Genomic DNA, 15,474 nt, shown 5'->3' on the forward strand with positions numbered 1-15,474 from the left:
AAATAAATTAATTTTTAAATATTATAAATCGTTGTAAATCACAATGAAGTTATTATTGGAGATGTTGTCTTATGATGTAATGATTCAGAGTCCATTAAAAAAAGTAGAAACGCATAAAAAAATCATGAAGAGAAAACTCCGTAGCAAGAGACAAATAGACCTAAACTGAAATTAACATCAATATCAAATTTTAAAAAAATCTCTCTTAACAATGTTAAAAGCTCTCTTTACAAATTGAAAAAACATGCACTAACGTTGTGATCTTGAAAAAAAAAAAGAAGCATGTTCCTAATTAAAATAAATTTCTTTTGCCCAATGAGGTAAATTCATTCGAAATTTCCCTTTTATTTGTGATCATCATCGTCTTCGTACATCAGCTTCACCCCACAGCCACACATACAACACAACAAAGCCAATACTCACAAGTTCTCTTCACAGCTCAACCCACATACACACCATAATCAATACCTTGAACACCCAAATGCGCATTCACTCCAACACTTGACTCTCCAACCTCTTTCCTTTCCGTCCATGGCGACGGCGATTGCACCACCGCCACCGCCCATGTCCGCCCTCATCTCCGCGCGTGCCGTTGCCGCAACGGCGTCGTCGAGGCGTCCTCAGAGCAAGAAGAAGCAACAGCGAGCTTTGGGGAACTTCACACACTTTGCTGAGGTGGTTCGCAAGGACATGAAGTTCCTCAAGAAAGGGATCGATAACGGTGTTGCGTGGGCCCACGAGGCCTTCCGCATTCCCCAGGTTGCCAAGAAAATCGACGACCTCGTTTGGCTTCGGAATCTTGAAGACCCTCTCGCTCCAGCCTTTTGTGCTCCTTCTTGGCCTCAGCATTGGTACCCAGGTTGAATTTGATAAAAAGATTGCTTCTTTTGCTCGTGGGGTGTGTTATACGTGCCTAATTTGTTGTGAAATTGGGTTTTGTGAAATGGGTATTTGGTATTTTCGTGGTTGGTGACAACGGGTGATGCATATTAGTGGGTTCTGTTCGGGTGATTGATGGTGATAATGTGACTAATTGGAGTGTGGATTATGGAACTTGTGCGTGTATTTTCACTTTTCATCAAATCACTGTAATTGGTGTCTTTAATGAGATAAGTTTGAGTTTTTGTTGTAATATTGTAAATTAAAATAACGTTAAGTTCTGGTGTTGTATTTAGAATTGCATGTTGACAAAGGCCTTGAAAGTGGATTTGATCTCTCTTTGTCTTTCAGGACTAACTGGAGTGGATCTGCTCATGTCTGATCTCAAGGCCTTGGAAGCATATGCTGCTTACTTCTATTATATGTCTAAGATTTGGTCGAAGCCACTCCCTGAAGCTTATGATCCTCAGGATGTTGCTCAGTATTTCAGTGCTAGACCCCATGTGGTGGCCCTTCGCATTCTTGAGGTAGTTGGGTTGGCCATTGGAATAAAAATATTAAATGATTCTGTCTACGAGTCTTCCATTTTCCTTCATAGCATCGGGTTAAGTCGTGAAAATTTCCCTGACTTTTATTTTCTGAAAATGTTTCTTTTATCTACTTTTCCTTTTGGGTCAAGTCACAGCATTTCTATGAAGATAATTGTTCCTGCATGGATAAAATGAGATATAATTATATATGTACTTGCCTAGGACCTAAGGCTCATTAAGGACTGTAGATCCAATGTGTCTCCCGCAAGCAGTTGTCGTTCCTTTATTTTCCTAGTTTGATGCAACATTTGACAGCTATTCACTTATTTTATTAAATTTCGATCTGGAAAGGATTATCTTTTAATGATATGGTTTAAATTTTTAATTTAAAAGTTTTGTCAACATATGCCATGGAGACATGCTAATTGAAGATGTGTCCTATGTGTATAGGCAGGATGCCCTTTATAATGACTTTGACAAGATTTTGGTATTGAATTAGGTACAGTCTGTTCTCAATTTTAATATGACAGTGGAGTTCATCCTAGCCCTGATGTTAGATCACTTGCAAGATGCTTTCTTCACTTTTTCTTAAAGTGTATTCTTACTGAGTTAAATTTTATTTTGGAAGGTACTTTCCTCCTTTGCCTCTGCTATGATCAGTATTCGAACTTCAGGGTTTAGAAAGTTTCTATGGCTAAATCCTGAAGAGGACATGGATGATACATCCTCTCAGTATAATTTTGGGATGGTATTAAAGGAAACATTGCTTAATCTTGGGCCTACCTTTATAAAAGGTGAGGAGTTTAATCTATTTTACATCTTAATATAATTGTTAAATTATATGCTTATCATCATTTAATTATTATTCCTTATATGATTTTTGTAATTCCTACTGCTTTAAATTTTTTTGTTTGGGCTTTCATTTCTCATGCAGTCACAAGATTATCAATATCCTTGTTACATTCATTTGATTGCTGATGCAGTTGGACAGTCCCTTTCCACAAGGCCAGATATCATTGGTGTTGAGATGTCCAAGGTTAGATAAAAAACTGTGTATTGCCATTTCCTTATTGCCGAACATTTATTTCTTTTGATGAACTTGGAAAACGATAGGGCCAATTGTCAGGTATGGGTAGGGGTACTGTCTTGTTAGTTGATGATAGTATGGTTCTATGTCAAATTTATTGATTACCACACTTTAAACATGTTCTTTAGCAGTAGTACTACTAATTTGTATTGAATAGGTTTTTTTCTTTGTTTAGATGAAACTTCTGGTAAAATATAATATAAGCTGTAGATGGAACTTCTTTCATTTGCCTTTCGATCATGATTGCAGTTCTACTAAGTACTAACAGTTTGAATGACTGGATTGACAATTAATGTCTATATATTTCTACTGTGTTCTTCGTACAGGCATTATCAGAACTGCATGATCAAATCCCTCATTTTCCCAGGACTGTTGCTATGAAGATTATTGAGGAAGAGTTAGGTTCTCCTCTGGAATCATTCTTCAGTTACATTTCTGAGGAACCTATAGCTGCCGCATCATTTGGCCAGGTACTTTTTAGCTACGCCAATAGAGTGCCATGTATGATTAAATATTGTTACTGTGAATCGGATGCATGTGGCTGTATTTATTTAAAATTGTTGGTGTGATTGTTTGACTTTTTTTTATTTTGTATTTTCTAGGTTTACTTTGCCCGTACCACTGATGGTAATAATGTTGCTGTGAAAGTTCAGCGTCCTAATTTGCATCATGTGGTGGTGCGGGATATCTACATCCTTCGCCTTGGGGTTTGTATTGACTTATGTTCGCTAGTGACTTTTTTCCTGTGTCACTCTATCGTGTATTAAATTCTTAATTATGTGTTTATATTATCCCTTCAGTTGGGGCTGGTGCAAAAGATTGGCAAGAGAAAGAGTGACCCTCGCCTATATGCTGATGAACTAGGGAGAGGTTTTGTTGGTGAATTGGATTACACTTTGGAGGCTGCAAATGCTTCAAAGTTTATGGTAATAAATGACATATCAATTGGAGCTTTATTATGTTAATATTGATGAGTTCTAGAACTGGACAATTTAGGGCATTGATGAAATCTTTTATTAAATGGGTCTTAACTTTTAAGTTGAAACTAGGTTGAATTGGTTTCTGACAGAAGTCATAAAACAGTGACATTATTTACCCTTACAATTGACATGTTATTACTAAATGCAGGAAGTTCACTCTTCCTTTTCCTTCATACACGTGCCAAAAGTATTTCCACATTTAAGTCGAAAGAGAGTTCTGACCATGGAGTGGATGGTTGGTGAAAGTCCAACAGATTTGCTCTCTCTGTCTACTGGAAACTCTGTTGGAAATGTCTCTGAATATTCAGAAAGGCAGAAAGTAGATGCAAAAAGGCGTCTTCTTGATTTGGTATGTAAATAAAAATGCAGTTATCCATTTTTTGTCCTTACATTGTGCAAAAAAAAAAACTATATCTTGCATGTTTGATGATGTCCTGATTATTGGCTTATGGTAGAAGACAGTTGGACAATTGAAGAAAATCATTGGTGTTCCAATAGGATTACAAGCAAAGTATGAGTGTAAAGGGGACTTTTGGCCTTCATTTATTTAATAGTTTCAATTTCAAAATAAATATGGCTCTGGATTTAGTTAGTGGTGTAATTTATTCATCAATCTTCCATTAGCATATTTGACCATTTTTTCTCAACTGAAAATTTCACCAATTAAGAATGACTGGTTCTACTAAAACCTTGTTGTGTTTGGTGTCATTTTATTGATATCATCAAATTCAATTAACTTTTATCTCTATTACGCATTGATTAATTCAGGTGAACAAAGGCGTTGAAGCAACATTGGTGCAACTTCTTGAAACAGGCTTATTACATGCTGATCCACATCCTGGTAACTTGCGTTACACTTCCTCGGGACAAATAGGGTATATGTTTTCCCTTTCTTATCCAATGTGAACAAATTATGGTTTTCCTTCATCATAAATATCTAAATAAATTTTCTTTTACTTTGTATGTGTGATAGGTTTCTGGATTTTGGTTTGCTCTGTCAAATGGAAAAAAGGCATCAGTTTGCTATGTTGGCTTCAATAATTCATATAGTAAACGGTGACTGGGCATCCCTTGTCCATGCTCTGATTGATATGGATGTTGTGAGGCCAGGGACAAATATCCGACTTGTTACCCTGGTATAATACTTGAGTATCAGAATTTGCTCATCTTGCCATTGAATGTTTGAACTTTGACCAAATAATAACAGCATTCTAATATACAGAGTTTTTTGTTATTCTGAAACTTGTGTTCACATAATGACCATCTAAATCAATATTAAATTTCCAGGAACTGGAACATGCCTTAGGAGAAGTAGAATTTAAAGAAGGAATTCCTGATGTGAAGTTCAGCCGGGTAAGACTTATGTTTAAGAAGAGTAGTAAATCAATTGTGTGTCAGATGAGCGTCAAGAACTGCAGATTTAGTAGGATTTCTAACTAGTTTTGTACTAACCTGAACTGAAATAGAATGCGTTAAGTATATGGCATCATATTCATATACTAATATTTTCAAATATAACCTGTGGTTTATGCCTGATTGCTTTTCCTACTCTATAGAAATTGGTCTAAGTAATAAATGCAATACTCATCTGGTTGTCAATATTAAATATTTTGTTATGGGAAATAAATACTAGCATTTCTTAATGCATATGCATTTAAAATATGTTTTTGTCTAGTAATTTATATCTAAGCAAAGTAATGGTTGCTGTTTAGTTAATCATATGTTAATAGTTGGTTTTCTAAATTTATATTTATTTTTACTTATGTAAAGTTCTCTTCAGTTACTGAATTTTCAATAAATTTTTGTCAAGGTTCTGGGAAAGATTTGGTCTGTAGCACTCAAGTATCATTTCCGTATGCCACCATATTATACGCTTGTCCTGCGATCCCTAGCTTCCTTGGAAGGTAAACTTTCAATATCACATAGATTACATCTTGGATTCGCATCTATTGTCAGTCATCCTAGTAGTTCTATTCATTATGTATGAATCAACATGCAGTAATTTGAAATATTTGTATTTGTCTTGATCCAAAAATCCCAAAAGTGTAAGTTGTTAGGTGGAGATATATGACAGGATTTATCCTATATTTCTAACACACCTCCTCATGCAAAAGCCTAGTCCACCTACCTTGTGCTAAAATCAACTTTTATTAGAAGAATGGAGGCAGCAGGATGGAACTCTAGTCTAGGTCATTTGGTTTGTAGAAACTTTGATACCATGTCATCAACCAACATTTCCAAAAGCTTAAGCCGTTATGTAAAATCACAAATGATTTCAGACCATATTTCTAACATTATCAAATTTATAATATTCTCTTTACATTATCTTCAACATGTATTTTTCTTTGAAACAATTTCAGGTTTGGCTATAGCTGCAGATAGAAATTTCAAGACTTTTGAAGCTGCGTATCCTTATGTTGTTCGGAAACTTCTCACAGAAAACTCAGCTGCAACAAGGAATATATTGCATTCGGTACTATAAGCCCTTGAACAATGATTTTTGTGCCACTAGTCCAAAGAACTGTAACATGAAACATGTCATCATGTATTTTCTGTTATTTGCAGATATTTAAAGTGTAGAGAATGTATTCTGAGCCCTTTTTCTTGAGGAAAAATGAGAAGAAATTTGATGACAAGTTTTTATATATGAATCTTGTTCAAACTTGAGCCGCACATGATTTTTTTTAACATGTCTCATCAAACCAATCGATGTATTTTGGATGTTTATCTATGTGAAGTTTGAAGTATTAGACATCATCTCTACTGATGGATTTAACGGTTACAAATGGGTACTCTGTGCTGTGCTGTTTCTTCTAAATATATACTAAACTATCTAGATTACTTGATCATTAAACTCATATTGCTATCTGTAGAATAAAACATTGGTCATTTATTTTTCCTTAAATTTTATTTTCTCTTGTTCAGGTGCTTCTAAACCGGAAGAAGGAGTTCCAGTGGCAAAGGCTTTCCCTGTTCTTGAGGGTAGGGGCAACTAGGTATGTCAAAATGACATGTTAGACTGTATGCTCTCTGGAAGTAGCTCTGTTTTTTCCAATCTACTATATTATTTAGTAATTGTAATCAGTTTTTAATGCTTATTTTTCAACCTAATATTCATCTTCTTTTATAGGATCTATCTACTTTGTATTTTCAGTTTCATCTGCAAACTACTAATGTAGAAAACAGCAAGGCCCTCTTTGATTGAAAAGATTAAAAGAAGTGCCAATTGTTATCTTAATTCAAATATAAGACACAGTAGTACGCATCTGAAGCTCTCTGTGGGATCTTAGAAATGTACACAAGAGCTGCTTATTGCTATTAGTTGTGTTCCTCTATTATTCTCCTACCCATTCCTTGAAGCCATTAGATTATTCCATAATAAGGGTTTAGGTTTAGTAGGCAGTCACTGAACTAGGAAAAACCTCAAAATTTGGTACTCATCTGTTGCTATAGCTACTCATCTCCAAATTAGGTACACTAACTGGCAATTATGTTGAAACATATGCAAAGAATCAAATTTCTATTACACCAAAGTACACTAGAAGTTTTATAATGCCATTTTTATAAAATATCTGTTATTATATCATGAAAATTTTATACTCATTAAGTAACACCTATTCTACAAATACTGACCCTTTATGGGTAGGATCTGTATATGTATGTAGTGCCTGATAACTGTCCGTTTCACTTTTGTTATACACTCAAGTTGAACATCATGCAAGAGACATGTATGCATTAGGCTGGCCTGATTTAGTTAATTCATTATTACTTGATAATTTGTTATTTTTTACTGCTATAAATGTAACGTCTCATACTTCTGATACCTTATCAGGAAAGCCTTGCAACTAGTAGCATCAAATAGTGAAACTTCCCTTGATCATTTGTCAAATAAGGCCACTGATTCGCTTGATGTTGCATATTTGATCTTGAGGCTTTTACCATCCAAAGATGGCGTTGCTCTCAGAAGACTTCTCATGACAGCTGTGAGTTTCTATAAGTTGTCTGTCTATCTTGCTTCTTTTATTTTAAGAGTCTGTCATTGCTCCCATCTTGGTTGTCTATATTGGCTGTTTGCTGTATTCAAGTACTTTTTCATAACTAGCAATTGATATATGATTGGCGTATTTGCCATATGCAATTGTGAATGATGAATTGTTGATTTGAGAGAATGAGGTTTCCAAATTCTCTTGTAGTCTTGCTTTGACTTTTTAATTTGTAAATGAATTGACTTAGTTCCAGTTTATTGCTGTAAACGTTCCTTTGTACCAAATAAACTAGTATACTATGACTATATTTATTATACTGAGTCTTGCATTATTAGTTTGAGTTTTTTACTACTGTTATATTTCCAGGTAAACAGAATATGCTTGTACTTCAAGATTTTTTTGCCTGGCTGAAATAGTTATTTTATGTAACAAACTTACTCTGCATGGAATGAACAGGATGGAGCTTCATTAATCAAAGCAATGGTCTCAAAGGAGGGAAAGTTTTTCCGGCAACAACTTTGCAAGATCATAACTGACATAATGTGCCAATGGATGATTAAATTATTTGGACAAGGAATTACAGTTTCTCAATCTTCCAGGGTGATATTGGCTAATGGACCTAGCAACAAAGAATCAGGTCTATCCCCTAGATCCTCCTTGCCTACATATGATTACAATGCCATAGTTAGAGACCGTCGACTTAGGGTGATATTCTCTAAGGTTCTAAAATCTGCAAGTAAGGATAAAGTATTGATGCTGCGGTTCTGCTGGGCTTCCCTTCTATTAGTTATCACAGCTTCAATTTTGGCTTGCCACCGGGTTGTTATGTCTCTGTCAGAAGCTTACTTGGGCCAAATATTTGATGCTCCCAAGAGATATGCAGTCAGTGCATGAAATTTTCTAAAAACATTTAGTTTTAGCATTCTATCCAACAAGGTTAAAAGAACAAAAAAATAAAAAATACCAAGGTTTATTCTTATGGATGACTACAAAGTGAAAGTTCATTATTTACTGCTAACAAAAGCAATTGTGTTTGTAGCTGAAGTTGAATGTTTTAGCCATGGAGCCAATTTGGTGCCAGGCAGGTAAAATTTAGGCATAGGATTGCTTTGTCTTTTTACAGTTGTTGTTGCTGCAGTCCTTATCTAGTTGCCCTACCAGTATGTACAGACACAGCTCATGTAAAGTGTTACATTTTTATAAAAATAAAATGTGTTTTGGTTACTAATATTCTTTGTAATACCAATCATCAGTTCATAGTTACAGACACAGCTCATGTAAAGTGTTACATTTTTATAAAAATAAAATAAAATGTGTTTTGGTTACTAATCGTCTTTGCAATACCAATCATCAGTTCATAGTTACGGGTACTTATTTTAGTTATTTCCATTTGGTTACATCTTTGTATCAGTCCTCACTCAGTGGATAATCACAGGCACTTATTTTAGTTATATCCAACTTGAATAGGTATCGGATTAATCATGATAATATGATAATTGAGATGCATCGGATGAGTTTGATGTTTCTACTTGTTCATTCGTGAAGTGTTGCTGTGAAAGTTTTTTTTTAAAGCTACTGGGAGATTTGATATTTTGCTCCCTCGGGTGAAATGGGAGAATTGTATTCAGTAAAATCAAATTTTTGTGCTATAAATGTTTAAAATATTCGATGGCTAAGGAGATCAATATGAGCATTTTATATTGAAACACTGATTTATTAATACAAATTTACTGATATTTGAACATTTTAAAATATGGGTGAACAACTTAAATTTATTTTATTCTTTTTTTGCAAAGTCGTCGTAAAAAATAATTTTTATCAAGAATATTTTTAAGGTGGCGTGAGTTATACTAATAAATATACTATTTTTGCAAATCTTATGTAGAGCAAAAACAGTTTTTTTTTTTTGCTTTGTGTTGATGACGTATTAAAAAAATCTCCTGAAGTTATTAAAAAAACTAATTACTTATTTTCAAAATAAGTTAAATCAAACATGTATACCAAATAAAATAGTTTAAGTCCGTATTTTCTATTGTGAGTCCTAACAATATTAGTTTGAGTACTGCTGTATATTATTAGTGGGCAAGGAAAATAAAATATGCCAAATTTAAATTTAAAGTGAAGTAATTGCTAGTTTCACTATTTAAACTATTAAAATTTGATACCATATTCTATTAATTTAACTTTCACTTATTTATTTTTATTTATACATATAAACATCTTTAAACATAAAAGAGTACACCTTTAGGTGTCCATTATTAGTGGTAAAGAAGTATTTTTCATAATTTATGTTAGATATTTTTATCTCAAAAGCAAAATTTGTAATAAGATTTATGATTTATTTAAAAATATTTATAAATACTTAAGAGATTTTATTGTGAGTTATTGCATATGTAACGAATTGAGTATATAGATATTGACGTGGAAATGAAAAGTTGGGTTTTGTTCATGTCATGCATTGTAAAGAAGAGTACGAGTGGGGCATGAAACGAAAGATGAGAGTTAAAGTAGAAGAAATGCAAAGGATTTGTATTATGTAGAAGCAATTGAGTTGATAGGATTGGATTTCGAGGGGGTAGAAAAAGAGTAATCGTTTTGTTTGTCGCATTCTCCATCTGCACTATAACAGTAATATTATGAGAATTTTACTGTTTACAATTACCTCTGCTATATAGCAGAAGTGGAAACGCAGCATTGAAGTGAAGCGAATCAAATCTGGTCTTCTTCAGATTCAAACTCCATTCTCGATGAACACGCTCTCACAGTCGCAGGTATCTCTCTCTCTCTCTCTATTCCTCGTTGCTCTTCACATTCTACTACGCCTTTTCCCTTCAGCTATAACCTACCTCGCTCTCATTCCCGCCAAAACCATCCCTTTTGCTTGGAACCTCATAACTGCTGGTTATCTTGAACAATCTTCATATGGGGTTGTGCTCAGCACAATTGGTCTTCTCTTCATTGGGAAGCTGCTTCAACCGGTGTGGGGTCCCAGGGAATTTCTCAGATTCATCTTTCTTGTTAACTTTCTAACTTCTCTCTGCATTTTCACCACTGCTATTGCTTTCTACTACATTACCAGGCAGGAGCGTTACCTGTGAGTTTTTTTTTTTCTAATTTTCATCAATGTATGTGTGTCATTTGCATCTTCGTTTAATGATTTTGATCTTTATATGCTCTTCCAATGTTCTAGTTATATGCCACTCTCTGGATTTCATGGTGTTATATCTGGCTTTTTGGTTGGCATCAAGCAAATTATACCAGATCAAGAGATTCCTTTCCTCAAGATCAAAATTAAGGTTTGATTGGCACTCTTTGCCTGTTCCTTAACTTCTAATTCGTTATTTTCAGTGTCAATGGGTCCACGGTGATCCCCTAAATATGTTGCCACTTCCACTTTTGTTCAGTGGTTACCGTCTATCAGTTTATTGTGTTCTATGGCTATGAGCTTCTGGACACAAGAGGCAACAGCATATCTTCCAACTATAATATTTGGTACATATATGAGCTGGATTTACCTAAGATACTGGCAGAGGAAACCAGAAACAAAACTTAAGGGTGACCCAAGTGAGGATTTTGCATTCTCTACCTTTTTTCCAGAGATTTTTAGGTAAGATATGGTTTAAGTTTGACTTCAATAAACGATAGGCTACAAGCTCTTAGTATCTTTCTAAGCAACTTTTGTGCTGCCATATAGACCGGTTATAGACCCTATTGCATCAATATTTCATCGAATGCTTTGTGGAAGATCTGAGGCTTCTAGTGATGCTCAAGGTTACACTTTAGGAGCTGAACCTTTGCCCGGTTCTGACCCCATTGAGGCGTCTAGGAGACGGTAATTTCCCCTCACTGTGTTGTGGTTTTAACACATCTTTTTGTATGTATTAGAATTTGTTATTGTGAAGCAATCATATAAATAAACAAGTTGCAGCTCTGGAACTACTTTGTTTTTGCTTTGACTTCTTCTTGCATGTTGGGTTTACTTGATAAATTAATAGCAATAACCCCTATCATATCATTGTTGAAGTGATTACACTCTTAAAGCAACTCACCATTGTGAATCCTCCTTTCTTGCAGAGAAAGGGGTGCCCGAGCATTGGAAGAAAGGTTGGCTACTGCACGGAGTGAAGGGGAGCTGCAAACAGATGCAGCAGGAAAGGTATAATCGTTAGCGTTTGTAAATTCAGATAAGTTCGGTTAATGTGCATTTATCATGACTACAATTTCACGGGGGTACGGTAACAAGGAATCTGTCTTCAAGGAAGACTTCATTGGGCAATTTGTCTTTGGACTGTGATCCTTATGAAACCTTTTTTTTTCCTGATGCATATATTGATTCCAAACTTGATTATGCAACTCCATGAAAGGTTTTGAACGTGTCATTAGTTGCGACCTAAATATTGGATCTGAAGATCTTGCTGCCTTTGGTTGTATTCCATAATTAAATACTTCTTTTTATTATAATTTTGAAGACTGGTAGTTCGAAAAGTAATTTAAAAATATAAATAATCATGACACTTAAATATATTATCTCAAACTAGCCTTATTTTTAGTCCATATTGATTATTGTTGTTGTTGTTTGGTATCAAAATAGTGAGCTCCTGAAAGTGAATAAATGCTTCTGGCTTGCTGCAGAGACGTGTGCAAAATGTCCATAGACTGTGTTTGGTACAAGTAAGCACTTCAAGGAATTTCTTACCAAGTAACAAAAGGCATGTTCTATTATGGACTTCCCCACTAAGACGATAATTATAAACTTCACACTTATCCCATAATTAAATAATTTATGAACAAATTTTTAAGCACTTAAAAAATTAGCAATTGCTTAACATGAATATACAGTTGTAAGAGTTGTACAACCAAGGAAACTATATGGCAAGATGCCATCGAGTCATTTTTCTTTTTCGCAATGAAAACTTTTACAACTTCTATACAGAAAGTTATCAAAAGACTTGCAGAGAACTTCTGAACTCTCGTAGTTTCAGGTTACAATATCAAAGCAAATTACAAAAAAAAAAAAAAAAACTGACGTATTTTTAAGCTGCAGATTTTTCTTAAGACAAACGCTTACAACTATGGTCGGAAACTAATTGATCTCGATGTGGAATTGTTCAATCAGCTTTCAAGAGCTTCTCCAGCAAAATACTGTTTGTGAACCATTCTCCTGTAATCTGGATGACATATTCCATATGAATGCATAACCACAATTAAAACATGCATTCAACAAAAAAGTACAAAACTCAAAACCTCTACAAAAGCAGATGTATTGAATAAGGAAGCGGATAAGGTAAGAAAGATCCTAGAAGCCTCCAGGAATATGGTAATTGAAGCTTTAGATTAAATGAAAACACATGAACAATAGAAATAAATAGTTGTCAGTCTAAAAAATATTTTTCCAACCTTCCTTATCATTCCAAAGTGCTGCCGCATAGCTGTTTAGAGGACTCTCCAGGTTAGGCTCTGCTATTAGAAAGTAAGTTGCTCAGGCAAGTACACAGGTGAACGCATAACTCAAAAAATTATCAAGAACAGACCTTCCAATAAACTTTGAATTGATAGAAGAATAGTTCTACAATCATAAGCCGAAGACCACTTATCCTGTAAAAACACATAAATAGGGCATACACTAGCTCTTAGAGAATGAAGTCAATTGAACCATTAGTGCACAGTGATGCAATACTAGTGATATTTAATCTACATATATTTGGCATACATTGTAAAACAAAATGGTAGATCTAAACCTATCAAAACACAGTAATAGCAATACAAGTGATATTTAATCTATATATATTTGGCATTCATAGTAAAACCAAATGGTAGATCTAAACCTGTCAAAACACAGATAATGGCAAAACATACTCTTTTGTTCTCTAAGCTCATGAATACCTGAAGGATGTCCAGACAAATGTTGCCAAATTGGTCAACATTTGGATGAAAGCACATCGTCTCAAACTTCACCTGGGGTGGTTTAAAAGGATATTCCAGGGGAAAACGTAAGGAGAGCTTATAAGATAAACCCTCATACAGTGTTCCTTTTCCACCTTCGATTGTGCCAATCCATGTAAAAATACTTTCACCATCTGGAAAAGCCGATACTCCAAGATCTCCTCCACTCATCTGCAGGTAAAGTCATTATCAACATTTAGTATGTTTGTGATTGTGAGAACAAGATAACAAATTATAATGTGAATAAAAAGAAAGTAGCAGTAACTAACACCTTAGTTTCTTAAAGATCAAAGGGTATCCCAACATGTTATTTTACACAATGCCTCATCACCCTTATACATGTTATTTTACAATATAGGAACTATTGTTGCACCATTTTTAAAGCTTCACAGCATATGCAGCCACCAAAAGCTAATATTTACAAAAGTTCACAAATAGGCCATCAGGGACCCCTCCAAAAATAAAAAAGTTTGATAATGATCATGATTTTGTAGATGTTCCTTAAGAACTCAACTCATTAAATCAGAATTGATTCAAGAAAAGTATCATGGCTGTAAGAGATGAAGCGGGATTCAAGAGAAAAGGGTCCATTATAATAACAACGATAAAAATCATAATTCAAGCAAAAAGAGATATACCATGAGAGCCATTAATTCCTTCTGAAGTCTGCAATTACATAAAAAACAAAACCATCAAAAACAATTCCAATGAAAACAAGCTGCAAATTCAACCATATCCACATAAGCTACAAAGAAATAAATGGGGCATCAATTAAATACATGGATAGTAAAAATTTTAATCAAAATTTCCAAATTCATAATCGTTCGCGATGAAGCAATCGAAAACAATTTTCTTTTTCCTTGCATATGGGTAAGAAAAAGTTCAACTTTTGAAAGATTTCACGGAGTTTTTCAGAGGAATCACACACACACACACAAAAAAAAAAAAAAAAAACTCGTGATTGAGAGAGGGATAGAGGATAACCTTTGGGAAACGGAGGAAGTATCGACGGAGTGAGGAGAAGGAAGCAGCTGCTTCGACGGAACGGCGGGCGGTGGACGGTTTCCGGATGAGTTGTCGGCGGAGGGGAGGGAGCGGACCTCCATGATAGCGACCAAGAAGATCAAGATGCAGGTCCAATCAAGAAGATCAACGGTTCAGATTTCAATCTCTTTAAAAAAAAAAAACTTTTCAGTGAAGAAAAATAGAAAATGATGATAAGCGAAGGGAAGACTGGGCAGAGAACAGAAAATGGGAATTGGATTTGCAGATTTCGGAGTAGCCACTGCTGGGTGGTTGTAACTGTTCACTGTCTTTTCAATTTTCATTTCATTCCTTTTCTTTTGAAATATTCTTATTTCCATAACTTTTTTTTATTATAATTATTAAATTAAATCTATGATTGTATAAAAAAAAATACATATTGAATTTATAGACATTCAAATAGTATTACTTGAATTTGAATTTTTTTTGTTTTTAAGAAAAGTTTTATTGGGTATAATAATTATTTAGTTTGAATAAAATTAATTTTTTATAAAAAATTATTTCCATTTAATATTTTTATTTTTAATCACATTACACCAGGTGTCATTTCTTTTTATTTTAGTTTTAGCTTTCACTTGTATAAACACTCTAAACTAATGAGTCAATATGCACATGATATGTTGAGTTTCATTTTCCACAATTTTAAAAATGTTATAATTAAAAATAGTAAAGAAATCATTATACAAAAAAGGTTTTATTATTGAATTACTTCTCTTAACTTGTATCATGAAAAGAGGGCTAATTATTATGACTATAGAACTAGATAATTAAAGATTTACCTCCTATTGTTAGACTTTGTAGAATAAAGAATTATTCTAAATTTACTTTGTAATATTGATGACAATTCTCAAATATCATAAACTAGAATAGAATAACGAGAGAAAATGTAAATATAAAAAAGACAAAAAAATTCGACTTACCTATTTTTAAATATTTCAATGATAAAGATCTAATTATTTTTTGTGATCTAATCTTTCTTCTATATTTTATTGTTCAACAAATAAAAAGTAACTCTGTTCAATTAG

General features: G+C 34.0%; 3 protein-coding genes across 3 annotated transcripts; 2 read left to right on the plus strand and 1 right to left on the minus strand.

Annotated features, from left to right (window-relative positions):
- Positions 1 to 365: 365 nt before the first annotated feature.
- LOC113873812 (uncharacterized protein slr1919) lies at positions 366 to 8,788 on the plus strand. The gene is made up of 16 exons (XM_027512137.1): positions 366 to 859; positions 1,231 to 1,406; positions 2,038 to 2,203; positions 2,393 to 2,445; positions 2,823 to 2,966; positions 3,099 to 3,203; positions 3,297 to 3,422; positions 3,625 to 3,825; positions 4,245 to 4,351; positions 4,450 to 4,612; positions 4,764 to 4,829; positions 5,287 to 5,380; positions 5,837 to 5,949; positions 6,402 to 6,472; positions 7,309 to 7,459; positions 7,919 to 8,788. Exons 1-16 carry the CDS (start codon positions 532 to 534, stop codon positions 8,354 to 8,356), a joined length of 2,502 nt encoding a protein of 833 aa, XP_027367938.1. The 5' UTR covers positions 366 to 531; the 3' UTR covers positions 8,357 to 8,788.
- Positions 8,789 to 10,043: 1,255 nt separating this feature from the next.
- LOC113871071 (rhomboid-like protein 19) lies at positions 10,044 to 11,731 on the plus strand. The gene is made up of 5 exons (XM_027507818.1): positions 10,044 to 10,556; positions 10,653 to 10,758; positions 10,867 to 11,069; positions 11,157 to 11,294; positions 11,537 to 11,731. The coding sequence occupies exons 1-5, from the start codon at positions 10,210 to 10,212 to the stop codon at positions 11,622 to 11,624; spliced, it is 882 nt and encodes a 293-aa protein (XP_027363619.1). The 5' UTR covers positions 10,044 to 10,209; the 3' UTR covers positions 11,625 to 11,731.
- Positions 11,732 to 12,262: 531 nt separating this feature from the next.
- Positions 12,263 to 14,724, minus strand: LOC113871072 (probable ubiquitin-conjugating enzyme E2 C). Its single transcript, XM_027507819.1, has 6 exons — positions 14,390 to 14,724; positions 14,044 to 14,071; positions 13,346 to 13,576; positions 12,994 to 13,057; positions 12,860 to 12,919; positions 12,263 to 12,630 (listed from the first exon to the last, which is right to left on the minus strand). The coding sequence occupies exons 1-6, from the start codon at positions 14,509 to 14,511 to the stop codon at positions 12,575 to 12,577; spliced, it is 561 nt and encodes a 186-aa protein (XP_027363620.1). The 5' UTR covers positions 14,512 to 14,724; the 3' UTR covers positions 12,263 to 12,574.
- Positions 14,725 to 15,474: the final 750 nt, after the last annotated feature.

The sequence above is a fragment of the Abrus precatorius genome, unplaced genomic scaffold (genome assembly GCF_003935025.1).
Source record: "Abrus precatorius isolate BTA unplaced genomic scaffold, Abrus_2018 Scaffold7, whole genome shotgun sequence".
NCBI classification, from domain to species: Eukaryota; Viridiplantae; Streptophyta; class Magnoliopsida; order Fabales; family Fabaceae; genus Abrus; species Abrus precatorius.